Consider the following 22,457-nt stretch of genomic DNA (forward strand, 5'->3'; position numbering starts at 1 on the left):
TGTCTCAAAAAAAATTACTTTATCCTTGACCATCTCTGTGCAGTTGCGCGATTTTGTATAAATTATTTTACTTTTCCACTTTTAATTAGGACAGTCTTGTCTTTGAAGCTCCTGGTAAGTGCTACTACACTATTTTGAATCAAACCCAAGGTTTTACAAATGTTAAGCAAGTGTTCTATCACCAAGGTACATCGTTTGTTTTGATTTTTTTTATTGTAATTAATAGAAGGGTTACAGTTATATTCGCCAGATAGAAGGTGCATTACTTCATACACATTGATACCCCTTCTCATGTTTTTGTCCCCATTTCCCTCCCCCCACCCCTTCCCCTTGTTTTGATATTTTTGAGACAGCATTGCCATGTAGGTAGGCCAGGGTCACTATCTTCGTGCCTCAGTGTGTTTCGTTTTATAACCAAATGAACGGTTCACAATGACTTAAAATACAAATATATCACATTTTGCTAGTAATTTTGCTAGTAAAATCAGACATAAAGTTGGGAAACTATTATAACATTTCTTGGTTTTTCTAATAATGTACTTTCCAGTTTCAATATTGACTTCTAATTTTCTTTTTTTTTCTTTTTTTTCAAATTTCACAGTACTCCCAATTTGGAAAACCAACCAAATGAAAATGGAGTATCTGTTAAGAATGAAACTTTTGAAGAAATTATAAATTTGCCCCTTGGATCCAAACCATCCAGGTTAGATGTCACCAACAGTGAGAACCCAGAAATTCCTCTGAATCCAATTTTGGCCTTTGATGATGGAGGGACACTTGGGACCCTACCTCAGGTAGATGGTGTGCAAACACAACAGACCACAGGTAAGCTTGCCTGGAATTTCCTTCTGGAATCATCAGAAGTACGTGATAAGAGGAAAAGCATGGTCATTGTGTTCCTCAAAGATCAAGAAAGCCACACCATGGAAAAGATGGCACATGATAAAAGTTGACTTCTGAGTTACTTTTAGAGCCCCTCCTGTTGTTTACGCAGTCAGTACCCAGTCACACACTGTCAGGATGGGTTTCATGCTCAGACAAGGCGCCTCCCCTTCACGTGTAGGGCCTTGGATTGTGCAGCCACGTTTCTCTTATGTGGGTTTGGCAGCATGGATTATGTATTATTATCTTTTTAAAATATAATGGGATAGAAAGTTATGATTTAGGCAACAAGAAAAGTACTCCAAATGGAAATCACCCATGATCCTTGTCAAATGACTGTAGCTGGCCAGGCACTGGTGGCTCATGCCTAATCTTAGCTACTCAGGAGGCTGAGATCTGAGGATCAAGGTTCAAAACTAGCTCGGGCACAAAAAGACCTGAGACTCTGATCTCCAGTTAACCACCAGAAAACTGTAAGTGGCACTTTGGCTCAAGGTAAGGTGGTAGCCTTGAGCTGAAGAGCTCAAGGACAATGCCCAGGCCCAGAGTTCAAGCCCTATAACAGACAAAAAAAAAAAAAGACTGTTGCTATTGAAACTGCCTGGGACTCCCACTTGGCCTGAAATCTTTGTGCTGAAAGAACAGTAGCTTTATACTCTTGAAAAAGAATGACCTCAAATATTATCAACTTTTAGGGATCACTTGAGCTCTGCAACACAGTCCCACCAGTTTCAAGAAAAGGTGGGGTAATTCCAGTTTGAATTGTTCACATTGACCACCGTCACTATCATAAAGAGAAGCAGCCCAAGCAGGGCATAGAAGTGGAATCTGCGCCCTTTTTTTTTTTTTTTTTTTTTTTTGCCAGTCCTGAGCTTGAACTCAGGAAACTCAGCGCCTGAGCACTGTCCTTGGGCTTTCTCAAGGCTAGAACTCTACCACTTGAGCCACAGCACCACTTCTGGTTTTCCTATGTATGTGGTACCGAGGAATTGAACCCAGGTCTTCATGCATGCTAGGCAAGCACTCTACCACTAGGCCAAACTCTCACCCAGAACACCATTATTTATGAACAGTTGTTTTGCCTTTTGGATTCCATCTGTGAGCCTATAACAAATACAGCTTTAAGGAGGCAGAAGAGCCAATGTTGAACAACTCTTCAAATGAAGCTGACCTTTTCTGATCTGGTACAATAACTTTCAGAGTAGAATAACCCTTTAGTGACCTCCACCTTGAAGGCTGGGAAAGGAGATCAGAAAGTTCTTCCCTGGTCTAACTTTCTAATAAACTGTGCAGAACAATCTGATTATAATGGTAGAAAGAAGCACAATGCAACTTCCTGTTTTGTCATGTTTCAGATTCACATTTTTTTCTTCATTTGTCTAAACTCAGCTTTTACATTATCTCTCATTCTATTCTCACTCTTCCCACCTGTCCACAGCTGGCCTAGAATTATAATCCAATGCCTGTGACCTTCAGTGGTAGAAAGACTCTGTGGGGTAAACATTTATTTTTTCTCTAATGTAAACTTTGGATCCCTGAGCATTTGGCACTGAAAATATAAGGCAAATGAATGTACTTTCCTTGGAGGTAAAGGGAGTGTGTGCAGTTTATAAAAGTAACTGACAGTGCCTAAGTTGAAGTGTTTACCTATTGGTATTGCAGCTGAATCCCAATTAAATTGCAACCTATGGTTTCAAGATTTTAGATGAATGTCACATTAATCTCTTCTTTTTTGTCTCCTCATATAGAAGTTGTATGAGCATTTCTTCTGAAGAACCAAAGCAAAAATTTAATAAGTTTGTATGATTAATGGAATTCCTTTCATGCTACAAAGGCGCATCCCCTGTCTCCAGTTTTTCTAAAGATTTCTTGACCATCATTTTGAAAAGACTTATAAAACCAGCTGAAGACGAACAGACTGGATAGCTTTTCTAATAATTTTCGCCAACCGAAAGAAAGAAATGCTCCTTTGTTCTTCAATACTTTTTCCAGTGTGCTCCTTCTTAGAAAATCAATATTTTTCTGCATTCTTTAAAAGACAAGAACATTTGACTATAAAAAGAAATGTGCTCACTAGGTGTGATTTTTCACATAGATATTTTGGTCTTAAAACCTTAACATATAAAACTGGCCAAAAAATAAAATCAAATTGCCCTTTTACAATATAATACTTGAAAAATGAGTACCTCCTTGCTCTACAGGTAGAGTAAATATGGGTGGTGTTTAAGTTAAACTGGTTTGTTTAAATACTATTGCAAAGAGCTTTATTTGTAGTGGCAAGCTAGGCAGATCAGCAGTTTCTTATAACACAAGAACTTGTACATGGACATTCTGCAACCCAGCTGTCATAGCCTTCTCGCAACTCCTTTTACAAAAATGTACTACCAGGTTTGAAAATGTAAGGAAACAAAACGCATTATTTTTTTCAGGGCAAGAAAATAAGGTACTGTCCTAACTAATGTATTTATAACATTTTCCCAAAGGAATTTAATAAATTTGAACAATATGACAACATTAAAATTTTGCTTTCTTAGATGCACTCCTGCTGACGTTCCCATGAGAGAATGTTGCTGAAGATTCAGGGCTGTTTTTGATGTTTGTATGTTGCTGCTGTCCCCCACATTTGTGGGGGGGGGTGTGACTTATCTTTGCCTTACCTGATCACCAATTATGTGGGGGAGGGGAAAATAAAGCTTTCGTATTTCTGTAAATTAAAAAAAGAATTTGGTGTTGCTCGTTTCAGAGCAATGAACAATATACAATGGAGTGGTGACTGTGTGGCACACAGGCCGGGCACCAACCTGTGGGCATCACTCAGTATTTTTCACTTTGCATTGTTCTTCATTTTTGCTGTTGAGCCTAGCTAAACTTACTACCTTGCACTTTCATTTACTAATATAAATTCTATGTTATTTTCCTACCAAGAGACAACTAATGGCTAAATGTAGCAGCAGAGAGAATGCCGAGGGAACACATTTTTATGGGGACTCTTAAAGATAAATTTATGCCACTTGTAATGTGTTAGTTTTATACAGAGAACTGTTGGTTAACCTACCAGATTGAATGAGAGACTATCCATCTGGTGGATTATTTCTCTTAAATCCAAACCTTATGATCTTTAGCAGGAGCTTGTCATTTGTGGATTATTCTTCCCTATTTTTGGTTGTCCGTGTATGCATAGTCACTAAAAAATTGTCTTACAACATTGTTTTGTTTAAACCAACCTACTACAAAACACCAATAAAATGTTTGACATAGTTTTACTTTTAGGATTCTTGTATGTTGTGACTTCACTCAAATAGATATTTTCTTTTTTTTCTTTCTTCCTTTTTTTTTTTTTTTGGTGCATGTACTGGGGCTTGAACTAAAGGCCTCACATTCCTCCTTAGCTCTTCTCACTCAGTGCTGTGTTCTACCTTTTGAGCTGGATCTCTACTACCTGCTTTTTGCTTATTAGAGATAATCTCTCAGATTAATGTGCCCAAGCTTGCTTTGACCTATACTCCTCAGATTTTAGCCTCCTGAATAGTCTTTTTTTTTTTTTAACTCCTAGGCATTGAATCCAAGACCTTCTCATTGCTCCCATCAACATGGATGATTCATGAGCTTTTAAATTGCCTTTCATTTAACCTCAGTGACATTTTCCCAGCTTCCTGATAAGTAGGCATAAAGAATTGATTTATTTAATAATTATTTTGGACTAAGTTTTCCTTTTTACATTTATGTCTTTTTTTAAGCCTTCTAAGTGATCAGGTTTTAGTTACAGGCGCTATGAAAATGTTTGACTGCATTTTGTTAACAGCAGTATTGCCAGAAGATGACTTTAACCTGTAGAATGGCTGGGTTGCTTTCTGTCTAGCACTTGAAGACCTGTATCCACTTGCTTATCTCTATTCAGACCCTACCCTTGGGGAAGGCTCAAGGATCAAGTGTGACCCTCACCATGAATAAGGGCTGAATAGCTGTCAGCATCCCTCTACACTCTTGCAAATAAGCGGGTTCAGTCATTCCCTAGTCATAGATTCCTCTCTAAGGTAGCCTGCAGTTGTTATAGAAAGGCCTGTCTATATGTTGGCCTGTCTATATGTCTGTTCCCGCATAAACTCACTACCACAAATGAAAGAACATCTAAAACAATCTCTCCCATGAATACTTTCTTTTAGCAACCAAATGTCTGGAAGATCAGAGAGTTTGCAAGTAAATCCCCTCAATACCTTGACTAAAAGATTTGTAGTAAAGCAGAAGCAGTGACATTCTGAAAGCAGGGTGAGATGTCAGGTTGGATCAGGTAACCGTCTTAACCATGCATGGAGGTCGGAGAGACAAAAGCAAAGAGAAATTCGACCTGAGCTTCTATATAGGACTCGTTAGCTTGTAGGATGCCTCATTACATGCCTTTGCCTCAAAAAATTCAGGCAACCATTTACCTTCCAAGCAGTCTTCATCAGGTTGGGAATTTGGCCTAGTAGTATAGAGTGCTTGCCTGCCTGGACAAAGTCCTGGGTTCAATTCCTTGTTACCACATACACAGAAAAGGTCAGAAGTGGTACTGTAGCCCAAGTGGTAGAGCACAGTCTTCATCAGGTTGGGAATTTGGCCTAGTAGTATAGAGTGCTTGCCTGCCTGGACAAAGTCCTGGGTTCAATTCCTTGTTACCACATACACAGAAAAGGTCAGAAGTGGTACTGTAGCCCAAGTGGTAGAGCACTAGCCTTGAGAACAAAAAGGCTCAAGAACAGTGCCCAGGCCCACAGTTCAAGCCCCACGACTGGCAAAAAAGAGAAAAGAAAAGGATAAAAAGAATGCCCAAGCAGCCTTCACCACTGAAGAACTCCTAAGGTCCTCTGTGCTGCTTAACACTGGTCAACTTAGATGACACTGTGAAAGCATCTGTCTAGCTACTCAGTTGGATTATTTCAAACAATATTTAAAAAAAATAGATGTGGAAAGCAGGCTTCAGTGGCTCACATGTAATACTCAGGAAGCTTAAAATCTGAGAATCAAAATTTGAAGCTGCCTAGGCAGATAAACTCATATCCAGTTCATCAGAAAAAAAAAAAAAGCCAGAGTTGGAAGCATGGCTCAAATGGTAGAGCATCAACCATTTGATTGAAAAAGTAGACGGGGAGGCCTTGGATTCAAGCCCCAGTGCCAGCACAAAATAAGTGCTTTCCCCCTTTTTTTTTTCATATGCTACTGTTTCTCTCTGAAGCAGTTTTGAACTCTTGTACTAAGAGGCCTCCTCCAGTCTTTTGTGCTAATTTATGGTCTTGATTTGTTTGTTCCAGGCAAAATAAGAAAGCCCTTTGTGAATGAGCTAGAATTTCTGACCTGTGAGCTCTTTTTTAGAGACTTTGAGTTCCTTCACACTCACCTGTTACAGCATTGGGAAATATGCTCAGCTATGGGGTACTCTCATTAAAAGTTTCCTCAAACATGATAAATATCAAGGGTCGTACTTCTAAATCAGTTAAAAGAAAGTTTAAATTCACCTTTGTTCACAAAGAATAAGAATCCAGGACTATTGGGAAGGAAAAAATGTCATCTGAAATGGTGAATTTGGGAACCCATCCAAGAGTCAACTGAGAGCAATTTTTTCCTTATTGGACTATCAATTTCTTTCCTGTTCATCACTGAATGAGAAAACCCGAAGTAATAAAATTAGAGATGAGATATTACAACAGATATCACTGAAATTCACAAGATCATTAGACAGTATTTTGAAAAGTTACATTCATAATAAATGGGAAATCTAGAAGAATAGGTAAGTTTCTAGAAATATGTGACACTTCCAATTTTGAACTAATCCCAAGAAGACATAATACCTTGAACACATTTGTAATGGGCAATTTAATTGAAGCAGGAATAATGTCTCCCAAGAAAGAAAAACTTAGGATTGGATAGACTCAGAGCCGAATTCTACCAGAATGTCCAAGAACTAACCATTGTTAACCAAAACTATTCAATAAAATAGGAAGAATATTGCCAAAAATCAGTCAATAAAGCCCATATTACCTTGATACCAAAGCTGAATGTGACAACCAAAAAAAATTACAAACCAATTTTCTTGATGAGCATAAGTACAAAAATTCTCAGTAAAGTAAATGAAAAACAAAATTCAACAACATGTTAAAAAAATACACCAGGATCACATTGATTTCATTCAAAGGGGGCAAGATTTGATTCAAGGTGGGAAAGTCAATGACATTGTATATAACTGAGCAAAATTGTGATCATTTCAGGCATAAAATGCACAAAAACGAAAATCATTTTAGTAGATGCAGGAAATTCTGACAAAAATTCAGCATACTTTCATGATAAAATTCGCTGGAAAAGGGGCGAGGAGTTCAGCCTAGTGGTAGAGTGCTTGCCTAGCTATGGCTTAAGTGGTAGAGATCTAGCCTTGAGAAGACCCACAGAGCTTAGGCCCTGAGTTCAAGCCTCAGGACTGGCAAAAAACAAAAAAACCAACCTGGAAAAGGACTATAGAAGGAACATAGTTAAATATAATGGCCTATGGCTAACATTGTACTATTCAAGAAATCTGAAAGTAGGGGCCGGGAGTTTGGCCTAGTGGTTAAAGTGCTTGCCTAGCATGCATGAAGACCCGGGTTCGATTCCTCGGTACCACATACATAGAAAAAAGCCGGAAGTGGTGCTGAGGCTCAAGTGGTAGAGCTCTAGCCTTGAGAAAGTCCAAGGACAGTGCTCAGGCCCTGAGCTCAAGCCCAGGACTGGCAAAAAAAAAAGAAATCTGAAAGTAGTTTAAAGTCAAGAATGAGGCAAGTGCCTATTCCATTCTCATTCAATATAAGGTTTGAAGTTTTAGCCAGATCAGTAAGGCAATACATAGAAGCAAAAAAATAAAAACTGTAAATTGAGACTGTAGAAGATAAAGAGACTTCCCATGTTTCTGTATCAACGGAATTACTACTGTGAAAATAGTAATTACTGAAAGTGATCTACAAATTCAGTACAATTCCCATTAAAATTCCAGTGACATTCTTCACAGAAATAGAAAAAACCTAAAATTTGTATTGAAGCACAAAAGACTCTGAACAACCAACACAATTCTGAACAAAAAGAATGACATTGGTGCTGCTTGACTTCAAGTTACACTGCAGAGCCATAGTAACAAAAACAGTATGGTACCAGCACAAAAACAGACATGAAGACCCATAGTCTAGAATAAGGGCCCCAAAATAAGCCTCCACAGCTACAACCATATGATTCATGACAAAGGTATCAAAAGTATACATTAGAGAAAAGCCTCTTCCACAAATAGTATTTGGGAAACTGCATTTGCAGTCTCACAGAGAATATTGAACCTGGACCACTACTCTCATCCTACACAAAACTATTCACAATGGTCAAAGACCTTAATGTAAACTAACTTTAAAATTACTACAGAGAAGCATTTCTGTGCACAGGTACTGATCTAAGTAATATTCCACTAGCTTAAGATACAATAGAAATGAAGCTAGGCGCAGTGGCTCACGCCTGTAATCCTAGCTACTGAGGAGGCTGAGATCTGAGGATCAAGGTTCAGAGCCAGCCTGGGCACAAAAGGACCTGAGACTCTTAACTCCAGTTAGCCTCTAAAAAACAGGAAGTGGGGCTTGGCTCAAGGATAGGACGGTAGTCTTGAGCTGAAGAGCTCAGAGTTCAAGCCCCATGACCACACACACAAAAAAATATATATATATATATAATAAAAATGATAACTGGAACTGCATCAAATTAACAACAACAGCTAATGCACAGCAATGGAAGTAATTGTCAAAATGAAGAGATAGCCCACAGAATGGGGTGGGGGGCGGGGGGAAGCTCCCAGCTATTCATTGGACAAAAAAAAAAAAAACCTTGCTGAAGATCAGAGCAGACAGCTTATACTATACAGATGCGCAGAATCACTGCAGGTGATTAAGTAGGCACTCTCAGGCACTGTACAGCATTACCCCCCATAGTGGAGTGAAGAAGCAGTCTAGGCACCCCAAATAGACAAGAAAATATGCTATATAGACATGGCAGAGTATTTCTCAGCCATGAAGAAGATGAAATCGTGTTAGTGGTTGGAAAATGGCTAAAACAAGATTGTTTTGTTAAGAGATATAAGCCAATCCTATAGGATATTAACATAATGAACACAGTGACAGTTGTTGTTGGGGCATGATGGTCTCAGAATGCACAGGTGACCTGGGCATGGTAGCACAACCTTGTCATTTCAGCTACTCATGAAGATACTTTTATCTAACTAAAATATGTTCATTGGGGGTATTAAAGACACAGAAGACAGAACAATTGTCTCATACATATTTAATATACCCCAAATTTAAATATTTGAATTTGTGAGATTTTGATGTTAATGTATTAGGAATAGAGATGAAAAGACTGCAAGGCCAGAAATGGGACCACTAAGCCACATTCTGAGCCCTAAACATATAACTTTGTGGCAAGGAAATAACCCCTTGCTCATCCTCTTAACCAGAAAAAAAACATGAATGGAACTGTAGCCAAGTTTAAAGTGTAGAAGTAAACTAGAGATGAGGATAGCCTGTACCCAAACATGTCACCCTGCCTCAGCTAGCCTCTGGGTTTCTTCTCCATAACGTCAGTGGATCAGGAGAGGTCCCCGGTCCTTCAGATCTCTTGGCTACAACAGGAGCATACCCAGACACATTTGTGCTTCACTCAGTCTAGAGAGCAGCTTCTCGTAGCCTAGCCGGTGCTTCTTGACTCCTGGTCACCATCCTGAAAGCCCCAGCTTCCAGCTGCCTATCTGTGCACCTGCCACATAATTCCTACTGTGACAGCATCCAAGGCTAGCCTCCCAGAATGGATTCTTTAACACTTGACTAGCCTCTCAACCAAGTCCATACGCTTAATGCAACTACAAATCACTCAGGAACAGAATGGCCTCTGTGCCCAGAGGCCAGGCCATGGGAGTCCTGGGGAAAGTGAGACATTGCCACTATAGTTCTAAGCTTCTATGGAGCCCTATAGCTTCATTTGTGTATTGTGTCTATAAACAGAAATCCTTACAAATGAATTTGGAGTTGTCCCTTCCCTCAGGCCCCTTTTTCTCGCCCTCTCTCTCCTCTCTTTCCTTCTCTCCTCTTTTTTCCTTCCTTTTCCCTTTTCCTTTTCCTGTGCCAGTACTGAGGCTTAAACTCAGAGCCTGGCCACTGTTCCATAGCTGTTTCATTCATACCTGTTCCTCTAGCACTTGAGCCACACCTACACTCACAACTTTTTGATGATGAATTGGAGATATGAGTATCATGCTCTTCACTATATACCATAGCAAAGATATGGAACCAACCCAGATGCCCCTCAGTTGATGAGTGGATCAACAAGATGTGGTATTTATACACAATGGAAATCTATGCTGCTGTCAGAAAGAACATCACCCCATTTGTAAGCCAGACTCAAAGGAACATAGGCTCAATGCTTTCCCTCATCTATCATAGTCAGTAGGAACCTTGGGCTCTCCTAGCAGAGATTTACAGTAGAATAAAACCTAGATACATAAGGCCATATAGAATGATGCTAAATGAAAGGACCACCAGGATGTAGAAACAAAAGCCATATAATAAGTAATTGTTGTCCTTAATGTACTATGTAATCTCTCATCTCTTTCATTGTCCCTTGGCTATCTCATATCGTTGCAGTATTTCACCTTGTTGTCTGATATATTGTATATATGTGATTTGGTTATTTGAAATTGGATAGGGAAGAGGGGAAAACAAGATGAGGGGCAGGGGTAGGGGGAGGGAAATGGGGACCAAGACATGAGAAAAGGTATCAATGTATGTGAAGTAATGCATCTTCTATCTGGTGAATATAATGTAACCCTTCTATTAATTACAATAAAAAATATATGGAAAAAATAGAGTATCATGCTCTTTCCTGCCCAGATTGGCTTTGAAACTTGATCCTCAGATCCCAGCCCCCTGTGTAGCCAGGACCAAGATATCAGCCACTGGTTTTTTGCTGTTCTTTTGGGCATAAGGAAGAAAAACAAAGAGTGACATTAAGACTGAGGGTTTAATCACTAGAAATTGCCCAAGACTGTGGTGTGCTGTCCCCGCACCTCTCGGGTTTTAAATCATGCCTTTATTGGTTCTAAACAATTCCCTCCCAATCTTTCTATTCTTCTCAATCTTTCTGCCATGGTTCTCTCCCATGTGCCTTCATCTTCAGCATGTTTTATTATGCCTTGTATTGTGTTTCTTGGAAGTCTTACCATGATATCTATGACTGTGACTTCACATGGAAATAAGGTCTCTACAAAGCCTGTGTGTCTCTGATCATATAAAATAATATTTATTGACATGAACTCCAGGAAGTGTAAACAAGTTTTTTTCTGTTTTTGTTTTCTTTCTGTCTTAGTAATTTATCTGTCTCTGAAAGGATGGGGGGGCATTAAAAATGGAAGAGCAAAGGTTGAGCAAATGCAGCAGTAGCACTCACTAGACACCGTGGAAAATGAGCTGCACAACTTGTGATTGTGGAGGGGAAGAAAGGGGTGGCATTGTCCAAAAAGTAATGTATCATTGCCTGTCTTATGTAACTGAACACCTTCTGTGCATTGCCTTTATAATTACAATTTTTAAAAAATAAAGAAATAAGGTCTCTGCTGTTGGGACCAAACCAGGATGAAGCCATGACTGTTCTGTTTAGAAGAGTGAAAACGGGGCAGACTTAAGGAAGGTCCTGGGAAAGCAATCGGGTTGGAATAGGGCAGCTGCAAACCAAGTAATGCCAAGCATCAAGAGCATCATCTAAAACTAGGGAGAGACAAAGAATTGAGCTAGGTCGAGAGGTAGCAGGGATCTGCCAACACCAGGATTTAGGACATCTAGACTCCTCTAGAACCCAGCCAGTGTCCAGTCCTGGACAGTTGTTACAATAACCCTAGGAAAGCAAATCAATAGTTTGAAGCTAGTATTTCTGCTTCTATCTGCTGCCATTGCCATATAGCTTTCTAACAAGAAAAGTTTTATATCATTTTCAAAATCACTCCCTGCTCAGAAGGCTGAGGCATAGGAGCTTGTATTCAAGGCAAGCCTGAGCTACATAGTGAGACCCTGTTTCAAAAAAAAGTGGGGAGAGGAGTAGTAATTTGGCCTAGTGGTAGAGGACTTGCCTAGCAGACCCAGGTTTGATTCATTGGTATGACATATACAGAAAAAGCCAGAAGTGGTGCTGTGGCTCAAGTGGTAAAATGCTAGCCTTGAGAAAGCCCAAGGAACAGTGCTCAAGTCCTGAGTTCAAGCCCCAGGACTGGCAAAAAATGAAAAAAAAACAGACAATAAGAACCAAAATGTGCACATTTGAGATGATCTCTGTTCCTTCTACCTGGCACTGACTAAGAATATAATGGCAGCTGGACAGTGGTTCATGATACAGCTACTCAGGAGGATGGCATCTGAGGATCATGGTTAAAAGCCAGACTGAGCAGAATAATAATCCATGAAACTCTTTTTATTTATTTATTTATTTATTTATTTATTTATTTTGGCCATCATGGGGCTTGAACTTTAGGCCTAGGTGCTGTCCCTGAGCACTTAAGCCACAGTGACACTTGCAGTTTTCTGGTGTTTAACTGAAGATGAGTCTCACAGACTTTAGTGCCCAGGGTGGCTTTGAATCAAGATCCTCAGATCTCAGGCTTCTGAGTAGCCAGGATTACAGGCGTGAGCCACCAGTGCCTGGCTCGTGAAACTCTTAACTCCAATTAACCTCCAAAAAACCAGAAGTGGAGCCCTGGCATGTGGAGTACAGCACTATCTGTGATCAGACAAGCCCAGTGATAGCACCCACTGATGCACTCGCACATGTGCATGCACACATACACACACACACACACCCCTCTCTCTCTCCCTCTCTCTACATAGTGCACATATATATGCGTGTATATATACATATATAGATATATATGAACATAGTTGAAGGATTCCATTGACAGCTATGGCACAACCATCAGTACGTCAAATAGTAAGAATGACATCTACCTGTTCAAGTCCTTATATGGAGCATGTCCAGATAGATCACTTCTATGCATTAACTAACAATCCAGGGAGCGAAGCATCTCACTCAGGGCCACACAGCTATGAAGGAGAAAGACAGGCTGTGAAGTCAGGCCTCAGGCTTGACTAGGGCTGTATGCCACTGAGCTACCTTAGTTTATAGAAAGGCCTAATGGCTCTGGATGGATGGCCTATCTCCCTGTCTCACCGAGGTGCTATAGGATTGTTGCTGAGCTGCTTTTCTGGATCATGGCTCCTTTGGAGTGGTGGAGAAGGTGGGCCTATGTTATATTTTAACAAGTGTCCTGGTTGGTTCTTAGAATTCTTACTTGCTATGATCATGTGTATGTGAAGCCTCCACCAGCGCTGATGTTGGAGGGCCATATTGATCTCCGGTATTTTCTCCTCACTGGTGTGGCAGCTTTGGCCTGTAACAACACTCCAGGAGCTAAAACATCAGAGCTGTTGTCTTATGAAGGAGGCAGGAAATGGTCATTTCCATGGCTTAGCAGCAAGGACCAGGCATCCCAGCCACTTCCTGAGATGTTCTCAGTCATGCCGGTCCTCTGGGGGCAGGCATTAACAGTACTCGCTTTCACTTCTCAAAGGGCCTCTGTTGGCACACAGATTGTATCTTTAGGCTGCTGGAGCCCTTTCCTCGTTCCCATAGGCAGCCTGTCTCCCGTACGCTCTCAGCTTTATCCCCATCCCTAGTTAGCAGGTCTGTGGCCAGACCATGACACACTTTGTCCCGAGACTTAAAAGAACCAACAGACCGTGAGAGCCATTTGTAGTCTCACTTAAACTCCAGCAGAAAACTGCCTGCATGGTGAAGTAGCTCCATGTATTCTCTCTTAGTGTGTATATGTGTGTGAGAGAGACAGAGACTGTCCTTGATAGCACAATCTCACACCCAGCACTTTCCTTGCCAATGTATTGTGTGTGCTTCTGTAAAGCAACTTTCTGCTGAGCACTCCCTTCCCCCTCCCCTTTATGATCACTAGACTCTGAAATATAATTCTCTGTAATCCTGTGCTCAGGTGGGGTTCTCAGTCTGCTCCCTAGACTGCTCTTAACAATGACATCATCATTTACTCTCCACATGGAAGCGACAAGGTTGCCATAGTAAAACAAACAGGCTTTGCAGGCCTGAGGTTTTCTATGCAAGTGGATATGTTCCCCGAGTGTTTGTTTTTCAGGGATGAGACAATCAGATTGTCTGACAGTCTAGAAATAACAATGGAATTATAAAGTGCAGACAATATGACAAGATGATTAAAACCATACATCAATAAGATAAGGCCATGAAAACTGGGCACAAAATCTTACTATGGCTTCTTTTTGTTGTTATTGTTGTTTGGTGTTGATACTGGGGCTTTGAACTAAGGGCCTCTTACTCTTGCTTAGCTTTTTTTCTGCTCAAGGTTGGTGCCCCACACCACTTTAGCCACACTTCCACTTCCAGCCTTTTGCTAGTTAATGAGAGATAAGAGTCTGTCTAAGCTGACTTTGAACCAGGATCTTCAGATTTCATTCTACTGAGTAGTTAGGATTATAGCTGTGAGTACCTGACATTAAATACTGTACTTCCTAAGGCCTAAGAAGGTGGATGTATATATATATATATATATATATATATATATATATATATATATATATATATATATATCAGTAGTTTGGGACACAAACTCTACTGATAACTTTGATCTCTGGTAAAGAACATGAGTTTTCTGCTGGTTCGTATCCCCATTTTAATTTTCTGTTAATCCAAATGTGACAAGAACTATTTAAACTACTACAACATCTACAATCATATGAATAATGACTGTCATTTATTAAGGACCTGCTGTGCATGAGGCTCATTACTTCATAAACATCCTACTTTTGAATCCTCCTAACAGCTGATAGAGATAATTACATTTTTCCTAGTTTAGAGATGCAGGAATGGAGAATTTGAGGCAACCAAACAAGATTAGTGATGGTGCTGAGATTTGATCCCCTATAACCTGTCCTAAACAAATCAACTCTGTAACTAATGTTCACTATTTGTGCTTGACAATTTTGATTTGAGGATTCAGGCACCCATGAGACTTCCACACCTGTGCCCATCTCAGCCCTGAAATAATGTGACAAATAAAGCCAGCACATAAAATCAAGTCATGGGCTATAAATATTAACTTGATTCTCCATTTTGTTCCCTCATGCGGTTCCCATGGAGACATAGCTCCTCAATTTCTCTGGAATTTAAACTGCCCAGGGGATATGGCTGTGAGATCTTGGAGACTGGCCCAGTAGAGAGACGGGAGCAGAGCAAAGGCCCCAGCCCTCATCTGTCTCATTCCCCTCACCCTTCACCCCTCCTCTTACTTCTTTTCCATTTTCCTTAGGAACTGACAACAAGATGGATTTTAAAATGAGATACAGACTCCGTGAAATGCTCCCCATTTGCAAGGATGTAAGGAAAAGAGGAACCTCTGTGGTGAAGGGCATTTAAAGCTGTTCAGCAGCCACTGCTTTTCTCTGGGGGATGGGAGCCTTTGAGACACAGCAGACATCAGGATGCCCATGGGAATTAATTAGCTGTGTCACACCCATTCCCAGCACTTCCTTAATTAAAGCATACATGCTGAGAGTAGACATTGAGACATATTCTATTTCCTGTAAGCACTAAGGATGCTTCAAAACAGGAAGTGGAAATCATCTTAGGATAAAATATGATCTAATGTACCCCCAAAGTGTTTCCAAGCAAGGTTTTCTAATTTGGCCAGTCTGGCATTGTTTGTTTCCATGTTTCTCAAGACCAATTTTTGTTGTTATTGTTGTTGGTTGTGGGGCTTGAACTCAGGGCTGGGGCACTGAGTTCTTTTGCTCCAGGCTCTATCATTTTGAGCCACAGCTCTACTTCCAGTGTTAATTGGAAATAATAGTTTCACAGGGTCTTTTCTGCCTAGATTAGCTTCAAACCACAATCCTCAGATCTTAGCTTCCTGAATAGCTAGGATTATTGGCTTGAGCCACCACTGCCTGCAAGAGCAATATTTTAAAATAAGTAGACAACAAGAACACACACACACACACACACACACACACACACACACACACACACACACCGTAAGATAAAAACTAAGCTCAGAGCTGGAGGCATGACTCAAATGCTACAGCATTTGTCTAGCAAGTGTGAAGTCCTGGGTTCCAGCTCCAGTAAAGCCAAAACTAAAATAAAACCCATAGAAAAGCATCTCCACTGCCAGGAGTAGTAGCTCATGCCTGTAATCCTAGCTACTCAGGAGGCTGAGATCTGAGGATAGAGGTTCAAATCCAGCCTGAGCACTAAAGAATATGGGACTCTTATCTCCAATTAACTACTAGAAAACCAGAAGTGGCGCTGTGGTTCAATGAGTAGGGCAGTAGCCTTGAGTTGAAGTGCTCAGGGACAGCGCCCAGGTCCAGAGTTCAAGCCCCATGACTGACAAAATAAATAAATAAGTAAAGGACAAAGAAGGCATCTCTGTAGGAAAAAGAAGAAGAAGAAGAAGAAGAAGAAGAAGAAGAAGAAGAAGAAGAAGAAGAAGAAGAAGAAGAGGAGGAGGAGGAGGAGGAGGAAGAAGAAGAATGGCTACTGGGTGGCTAGTGACTCAAGCCTGTAATCCTAGCTACTCAAGAGGCTGAGATCAGAGGACTGCAGTTAGAAGCCAGCTTGGGTGGGAAGGTGTATGAGACTGTTATCTTCAATTAATTGCTAAAATTGTTGGAAATGAAGCTATGGTTCAAGTGGTGGAATGCTAGCCTTAAACAAAAGAAGCTTAATGACAGTGCCCAGGCCCTGAGTTCAAGCCCCAGAACAAGCAAAAAAGTAAAGAAATAGTAATGGCTAAGGATATTGACATTGACAGAGTCTAAAGATACAGCCTGTTGATAATGATAAGCAAGACAACTGAATTCTCTTGAGAGGAAAAAAAGAAATAGCACAAGAACAAAACTAAAGACTCATTCCTCATTCTTATCTTGATTTTTACTTTTTTCCCCTACTTGTCTTTTTAAGTCTGCAAAGAAGACTTTTGTTGTTGTTGTTGTGTTAATTTTGGTTTGCTTTGCCTGTGGTTTTGAGTCAGAGTCTTGCTGTGTAGCCCCAGTTGGCCTTGAACTCACAACACTGCTGCCTTAATCTGAGTACTACTAGGCTTATAAGCATGCAAAACAATAACTAGCTTTGATTTTTTTCGTTAGTGCATATTAATACAAAACAGTGAGTTTCGTTGTGATATTTTCTTCTTTTCTCTTTTTTGGAAAGGGTTCACCTGGTATCCCAGACTGCACTCAAACCTGAAGTTGTCCTGCCTCAGACTCCAAAACACTGCACCATCACTAGACAAGATTTTAAATGAATCTTCCATGTTTTGCCTTGCCAATTGAACAAACTATCATAACTATCATTGGAAGGAAACTCAAAATGAACATTTAGTCCTCATCTCATTGATAAATATCTCATTAACTAGGAAAGTAAAAGTAATAACTTATACATGTTGAATGTGTATCTACACATTGACGTTTCACCATTTTGAAGCAGATGAATTTTAGTGACAGTATTGGGCACTTTTAAGATGAAGAAACGAAGGCTTAGAAGGAAATGAGAACCCTACCTAAGTCTCGCTTTTGGTAACAACCAGAGCCAAAATTGGAACATGGGCGGGTTACACTCTAAAATATTCTTTCTCCTGACTCCAGATTGTTACTCAACTGTCCTGCTTATTGCCCAAGATTAAAGACTGAAGATGTTCTTAATCTGAAAAAAAAAAAAAACATTGTGCTTAAAGGTGTTGGTGGCTCAGGCTTATCCCGGCTACCCAGGAGGCTAAGGTCTGAGGAGTAACATTGGAAGAAATACAGGACAGGAAAGTCCATGAGACTCTTATTTCCAATTAAGTAGCAAAAAGTTGGAAAGTGTAAAGCACCAGCAAAAAAGCCTAAGGAGACTAAGAAGCCTTGATTTTGAGTTCAAGCCTCAGTACTGGCACAGACAGATAGACGGAGTTTTTTCTCGAACATAATCAAGTACTCAGTACCAAATAGTAATGAAATATCCAATCCTTCATCCAGGGAAGATAACTTAGATTGTACAAGAGAGTTCTACTAACTTCACAGGCTTTATCCTTGCAGTTCTGTGGGCTGACAGGCTCCTTACCACAGGCCCATAGGGAAGTTCTGTGGAAACTGTGGATGACTACTTCCTGCTTTGTCCTCTTTGAGAACATCTTCTATCCCTTGTCTGAGTCCTAATCCTATTCAAGAACACGCGCACACACAGAGGGAGAGAGAGCGAGAGCGAGAGAGAGAGCGAGAGAAAGAGAGAGAGAGAGAGGATTAAATAAAATATATCCAACAAAGAAATGCTTTCTCTTCATTTGAACACTGAGAGCTTTCTCTGTGTTCAATGTATGGCCTTTGTTACAAGCTGGGTGCCTTCCTTATGGCTGCTTCTACCCTGGGATTTATTCATTTTCAACATAATGTCCAGGTAGCAATTTTTTACATTCCAAAAAGACCTCTGGAGGTAGCCGAGTACGGTGGTACAGGCCTGTAATCCCAGCACCCAGGAGGCAGAGGCGGAGGATTTTTGAGTGCAAGACCAGCTTGTGCTGCATAGCATGACTGTCTCAAACAACCACTAGAAATCCAAAGAGAAACTCGCATTATTGAGCAGTTAAAATATAACAATGTTTGGGCATTCATCTTTTTGGTTTCCGCTTTGTAGTACGAGATACTGAACTCAGAGCTTCCTCTTGCTAGACAAGCACTGTATCACTCGAGCTACACTCCCGGTTCATTCTTGCCTTATCTGTTTTTCCAAATAGGATCTTGTGGCTTGTGCCAGCTAGTGTTGGATCACAATCTTCCTCCCGACCCCCCTCACATAGTCAAGGTTACAGACCTGTGCCCTCGCATGCAGCTTGATGAAAAGGGATCTTTTCATCTTTCCGTGGGCTCACTCTGAACTGAGACTTTCCAGATCTCTGCCTCTGAGTGGCTGGATTATTGGCACAGGCCACCATGCCTGTCCCTCAACTTTCTTTCTTTCTAAGTGCTGAGAACCAAACTCAGAGCTTTACACTTGCCAGCCAAGTGCTCTTCTGCTGAACTAACTGCCAAACACCAAGATTTTGTTTTTAATAATTAGTTTCTGGTAAATAGAAATAAAATTATTTTAACATATGCCTTGACCTGGGAATGTGGCTTAGTGGTAGAGTGCTTGCCTAGCGTACAAGAAACCCTGGGTTTAATTCCTCAGTACCACATGAATAGAAAATCCCGAAAATGGCACTGTGGCTCAAGTGGTAGAGCATTAGCTTTGAGCAAAGGAACCACTGGGACAGAGCAAAGGCCTTGAATTCAAGCCCCAGGGCTGGCAATAAATAAAAGATTCCTTGTATCAACAATCTTGCTAAACTACACAAGCTGAGGGACTAGAAACTTTAGGTAATTAGTCATCGGTTTTCCTAGATCAGAAAATGACATCAGCTAGCTGCTGGTGCCTCATGCCTGTAACCCTATCTTCTCAGGAGGCTGAGATCTAAGGACTGTGGCTCAAAGTCAGCCTGGACAGGAAGTCTGTGAGACTCTTCAAAAAACTACACAGAAAATGCTGGGAGTGACACTGTGACTCACGAAGTAGGGCGCTTAACCTTGAACAAAAGCAGCTTAGGGATAGTGTAAAGGACAGTTCAGCCCCAGGACTGTCAAAAATAAATAAAAAATAAAATCATGTGCCTGTGCATGCACATGTGTGTATGTGTGTACCTGTGTGTATATGTGTATCTGAGTGTGTGTGTGTGTGTGTGTGTGTGTGTGCGCGTGTGTTCCAGTCCTAGCACTTGAACCCGGGGCCTGTGTGTTGTCCCTGAGCTTTTCTGCTCAAGGCTAGAGCTCTACCACTTGAGTGACAGCTCTATTTACAACTTTTTTTGGAAGTTCATTGGAGATCCTTGCCTGGGCTGGTTTTAAACCATGATCCTCAGATCTCAGCCTCCTGAATAACTAGGATTACAAGTGTGAGCCACTAGTGCCTTGCTGTGGTCTTCTTTTTTTTCTTTTTCTTTTGGTGGGTCATGGGGCTTGAACTTGGCCTGGGCATTGTCCCTCAGCTCTTCAGCTCAAGGCTACCACCCTACCCTTGAGCCAACGCCCACTTCGTATTTTCTAGTGGTTAATTTGAGAGTCTCAGCTCCTTTGGTGCTCGGGCTGGCTTTGAACCTTGATCCTCAGATCTCAGCCTCTTGAGTAGCTAGGATTACAGGTGTGACGCACCACACCTGGCTGCTGTGTTCTTCTTTTAGGCTTCAAATCCACCTCATTTTGACCTCAGAAGGATTTTGGTTGTTTTAAGTTTTTGATTTTTAATTTATCTATCTCAATACTAATTTCCATAATGATGATAAGGATTTACAAAACAGAAAAGTTAAAAACAAAAAGAACAAAAAAGGGGCCAGGAGCGTAGCACCTGGTAGAGTGTTCACCTAGCATGCACAAAGTTCTGGGTTCGATTCCTAGGTACCACATACACAGAAAAAGTGGCGCTGTAGTTCAAGTGGCAGAGTGTAAGTTTTGAGCAAAAAGTGTTTGAGGACAGTGCTCAGGCCTGAGTTCAAGCTCCAGGACTGGCAAAAACAAAACAAAACAAACAAACTAAAAAACTGTTTAGGGGGTGGAGGAAGGGAAATTGGGACAAAAGCATGAGAAGGGGTACCAATGAGTGAGAAGTAATGCACCTCCTATCTGGTGAATGTAACTGTAACACCTCTATCTATACATTACCCCGAAAATAAAAAATAAAAGAACAAAAGAAACAAAACAACCCTAACCAACAGTATTGCTATATCTCTAAATATCCAGAAGGTGGAGGCAATGAGCCACTAAGATTTCCAAGCCTATTTCTGCCTATGGCCCCTTATCAGCTAGTTGCACAAAAAAGCTGATCTACTTGACTTTTTTTTTTTTTTTTTTTCTGATCCATCTCCTCCACATGTAGCACTCCTAAACAGAAATCATTCTCATTAGAACAACTTGACATAGGGTCTGTGCTACCTTCCTGTTTTTTTAATCTCACTATGCTACAATTTTTAGACAGCATCTACGCTGTCTACATATTTTACAAATATGTAAAAATAGCTGGTGGCACACTGTTGAGAGCCAGTATGGAGTCAGACTGTCCCATGAATCTGCATCACTGAGTAAGATAACCATACAAAGAAATGAGCAGTCATGTATGACACCATGCCAATGAACTTTGAGCTATACAGTCAGTATTGTGAACTTCCTGGCTTTATTGATTTATTGCTTTATCTTTCTGCTGAGACTTCATTACCATTTGGTACAAATGTATTATTGCTTTATCACCTTCTGCTTAACTGATCTGAGACTTGATTACCATTTGGTGCTAATGTAACCCCTGACAGTTTCTTGGTGTTAAGACAGTATATAAGATTGGAACTAGAAATAAACAGCGCTGCAGTCTTAGGCTGCGGTCTTGGGCTGTAGTCCTCCTGACCCCATCTGTTTCTTGTCTCTTTCCTAAATCAGGAATCCCGATTCGCTGCTGGCTGGCTCCAGCAGGACACGCCAGATTTAAATTGATGACAGCCGAATTCATGGAAAATGGCTCCACTTGGGATGGATGCAGGCACATTGAAGCATTTCTTTGTTCACTGTCTCAGTCTGTTCTAGCCACTATTATACAGTGCCACAGGAGGGCTGGCATAAATAAATTTATTTTTTTAAAGGTTAGTGTTTGGGATGCCAAGGCTATGATGCTAGCTGATTCACTTCCTCTTCCTGGTTTCCTGATGACCACCTTCTAACAGTGTCTTCACGTGTCCATCTGAGCTGCAGAGATAGCTGCTCTGAGGGGCATGGGGCTTTGTCTTACCCTTTTATTTTTTATTTTATTTTAATGTTTTTAACCAGTCCTGGAGCTTGAACTCAGGGCCTGAAATCTGTTTTGGGCTTTGTTTTCCCTCAGGGCTAGCTCTGCCACTTGAGCCACAGCACCACTTCTGGCTTTTTTTTTTCTTCTATGTATGTGGTACCGAGGAATTGAACCCAGGTCTTTGTGCATGCTAGGCAAGCACTCTATTACTAGGCCAAACTCCTGGCCCCGGTATTATTTTTTTTAACTGCTAATATTTTGGTCAAGAATTTAATCACTTGAACAACAAAACTAATGTAAAGCCTATTTGTGCTGCTGAATTATGCATTTGTAATAGAAGAAAACAAATGAATCTATTGGGCTATTTTGAGAATAGACCAGGGATCCAGTGCTTTCAGTATTTTCTACTTAGGAATAACTCAATCCCTAAAAAATGTGGAGTTGTACCCAGCGTGATCTATGAATGTAACGTCAAATCTTTTTTAATTTAAGATGCTACTGGAAAAATTATCTTAAGCAAGTTGTTTTCCCATTTTAAAGTATCTGTGAGTATTGCTACATTGTTTGCATGTGTAAGATCAGAACTAGTAAAATGTAGAAACTTAGGGATTTCTATTTTTTTC

At 40.6% G+C, this 22,457-nt stretch overlaps 1 protein-coding gene across 7 annotated transcripts in view; it reads left to right on the top strand.

Annotated features, from left to right (window-relative positions):
- Map7 (microtubule associated protein 7) overlaps positions 1 to 4,151 on the top strand; it is a 138,662-nt gene extending 134,511 nt beyond the window's left edge. For all 7 annotated transcript variants that reach the window (XM_090338065.1, XM_090338063.1, XM_090338064.1 and 4 more), the window contains 2 exons: positions 602 to 825; positions 2,631 to 4,151. In XM_090338065.1, the coding sequence (XP_090194191.1) occupies positions 602 to 825; positions 2,631 to 2,641 (235 nt within the window). In that variant the 3' untranslated portion in view covers positions 2,642 to 4,151. The remainder of the gene's footprint in view (positions 1 to 601; positions 826 to 2,630) is intronic.
- The last annotated feature ends 18,306 nt before the right edge of the window (positions 4,152 to 22,457 follow it).

Source organism: Megascapheus bottae, chromosome 8 (assembly GCF_031878675.1).
Source record: "Megascapheus bottae isolate mThoBot1 chromosome 8, mThoBot2.hap1, whole genome shotgun sequence".
NCBI classification, from domain to species: Eukaryota; Metazoa; Chordata; class Mammalia; order Rodentia; family Geomyidae; genus Megascapheus; species Megascapheus bottae.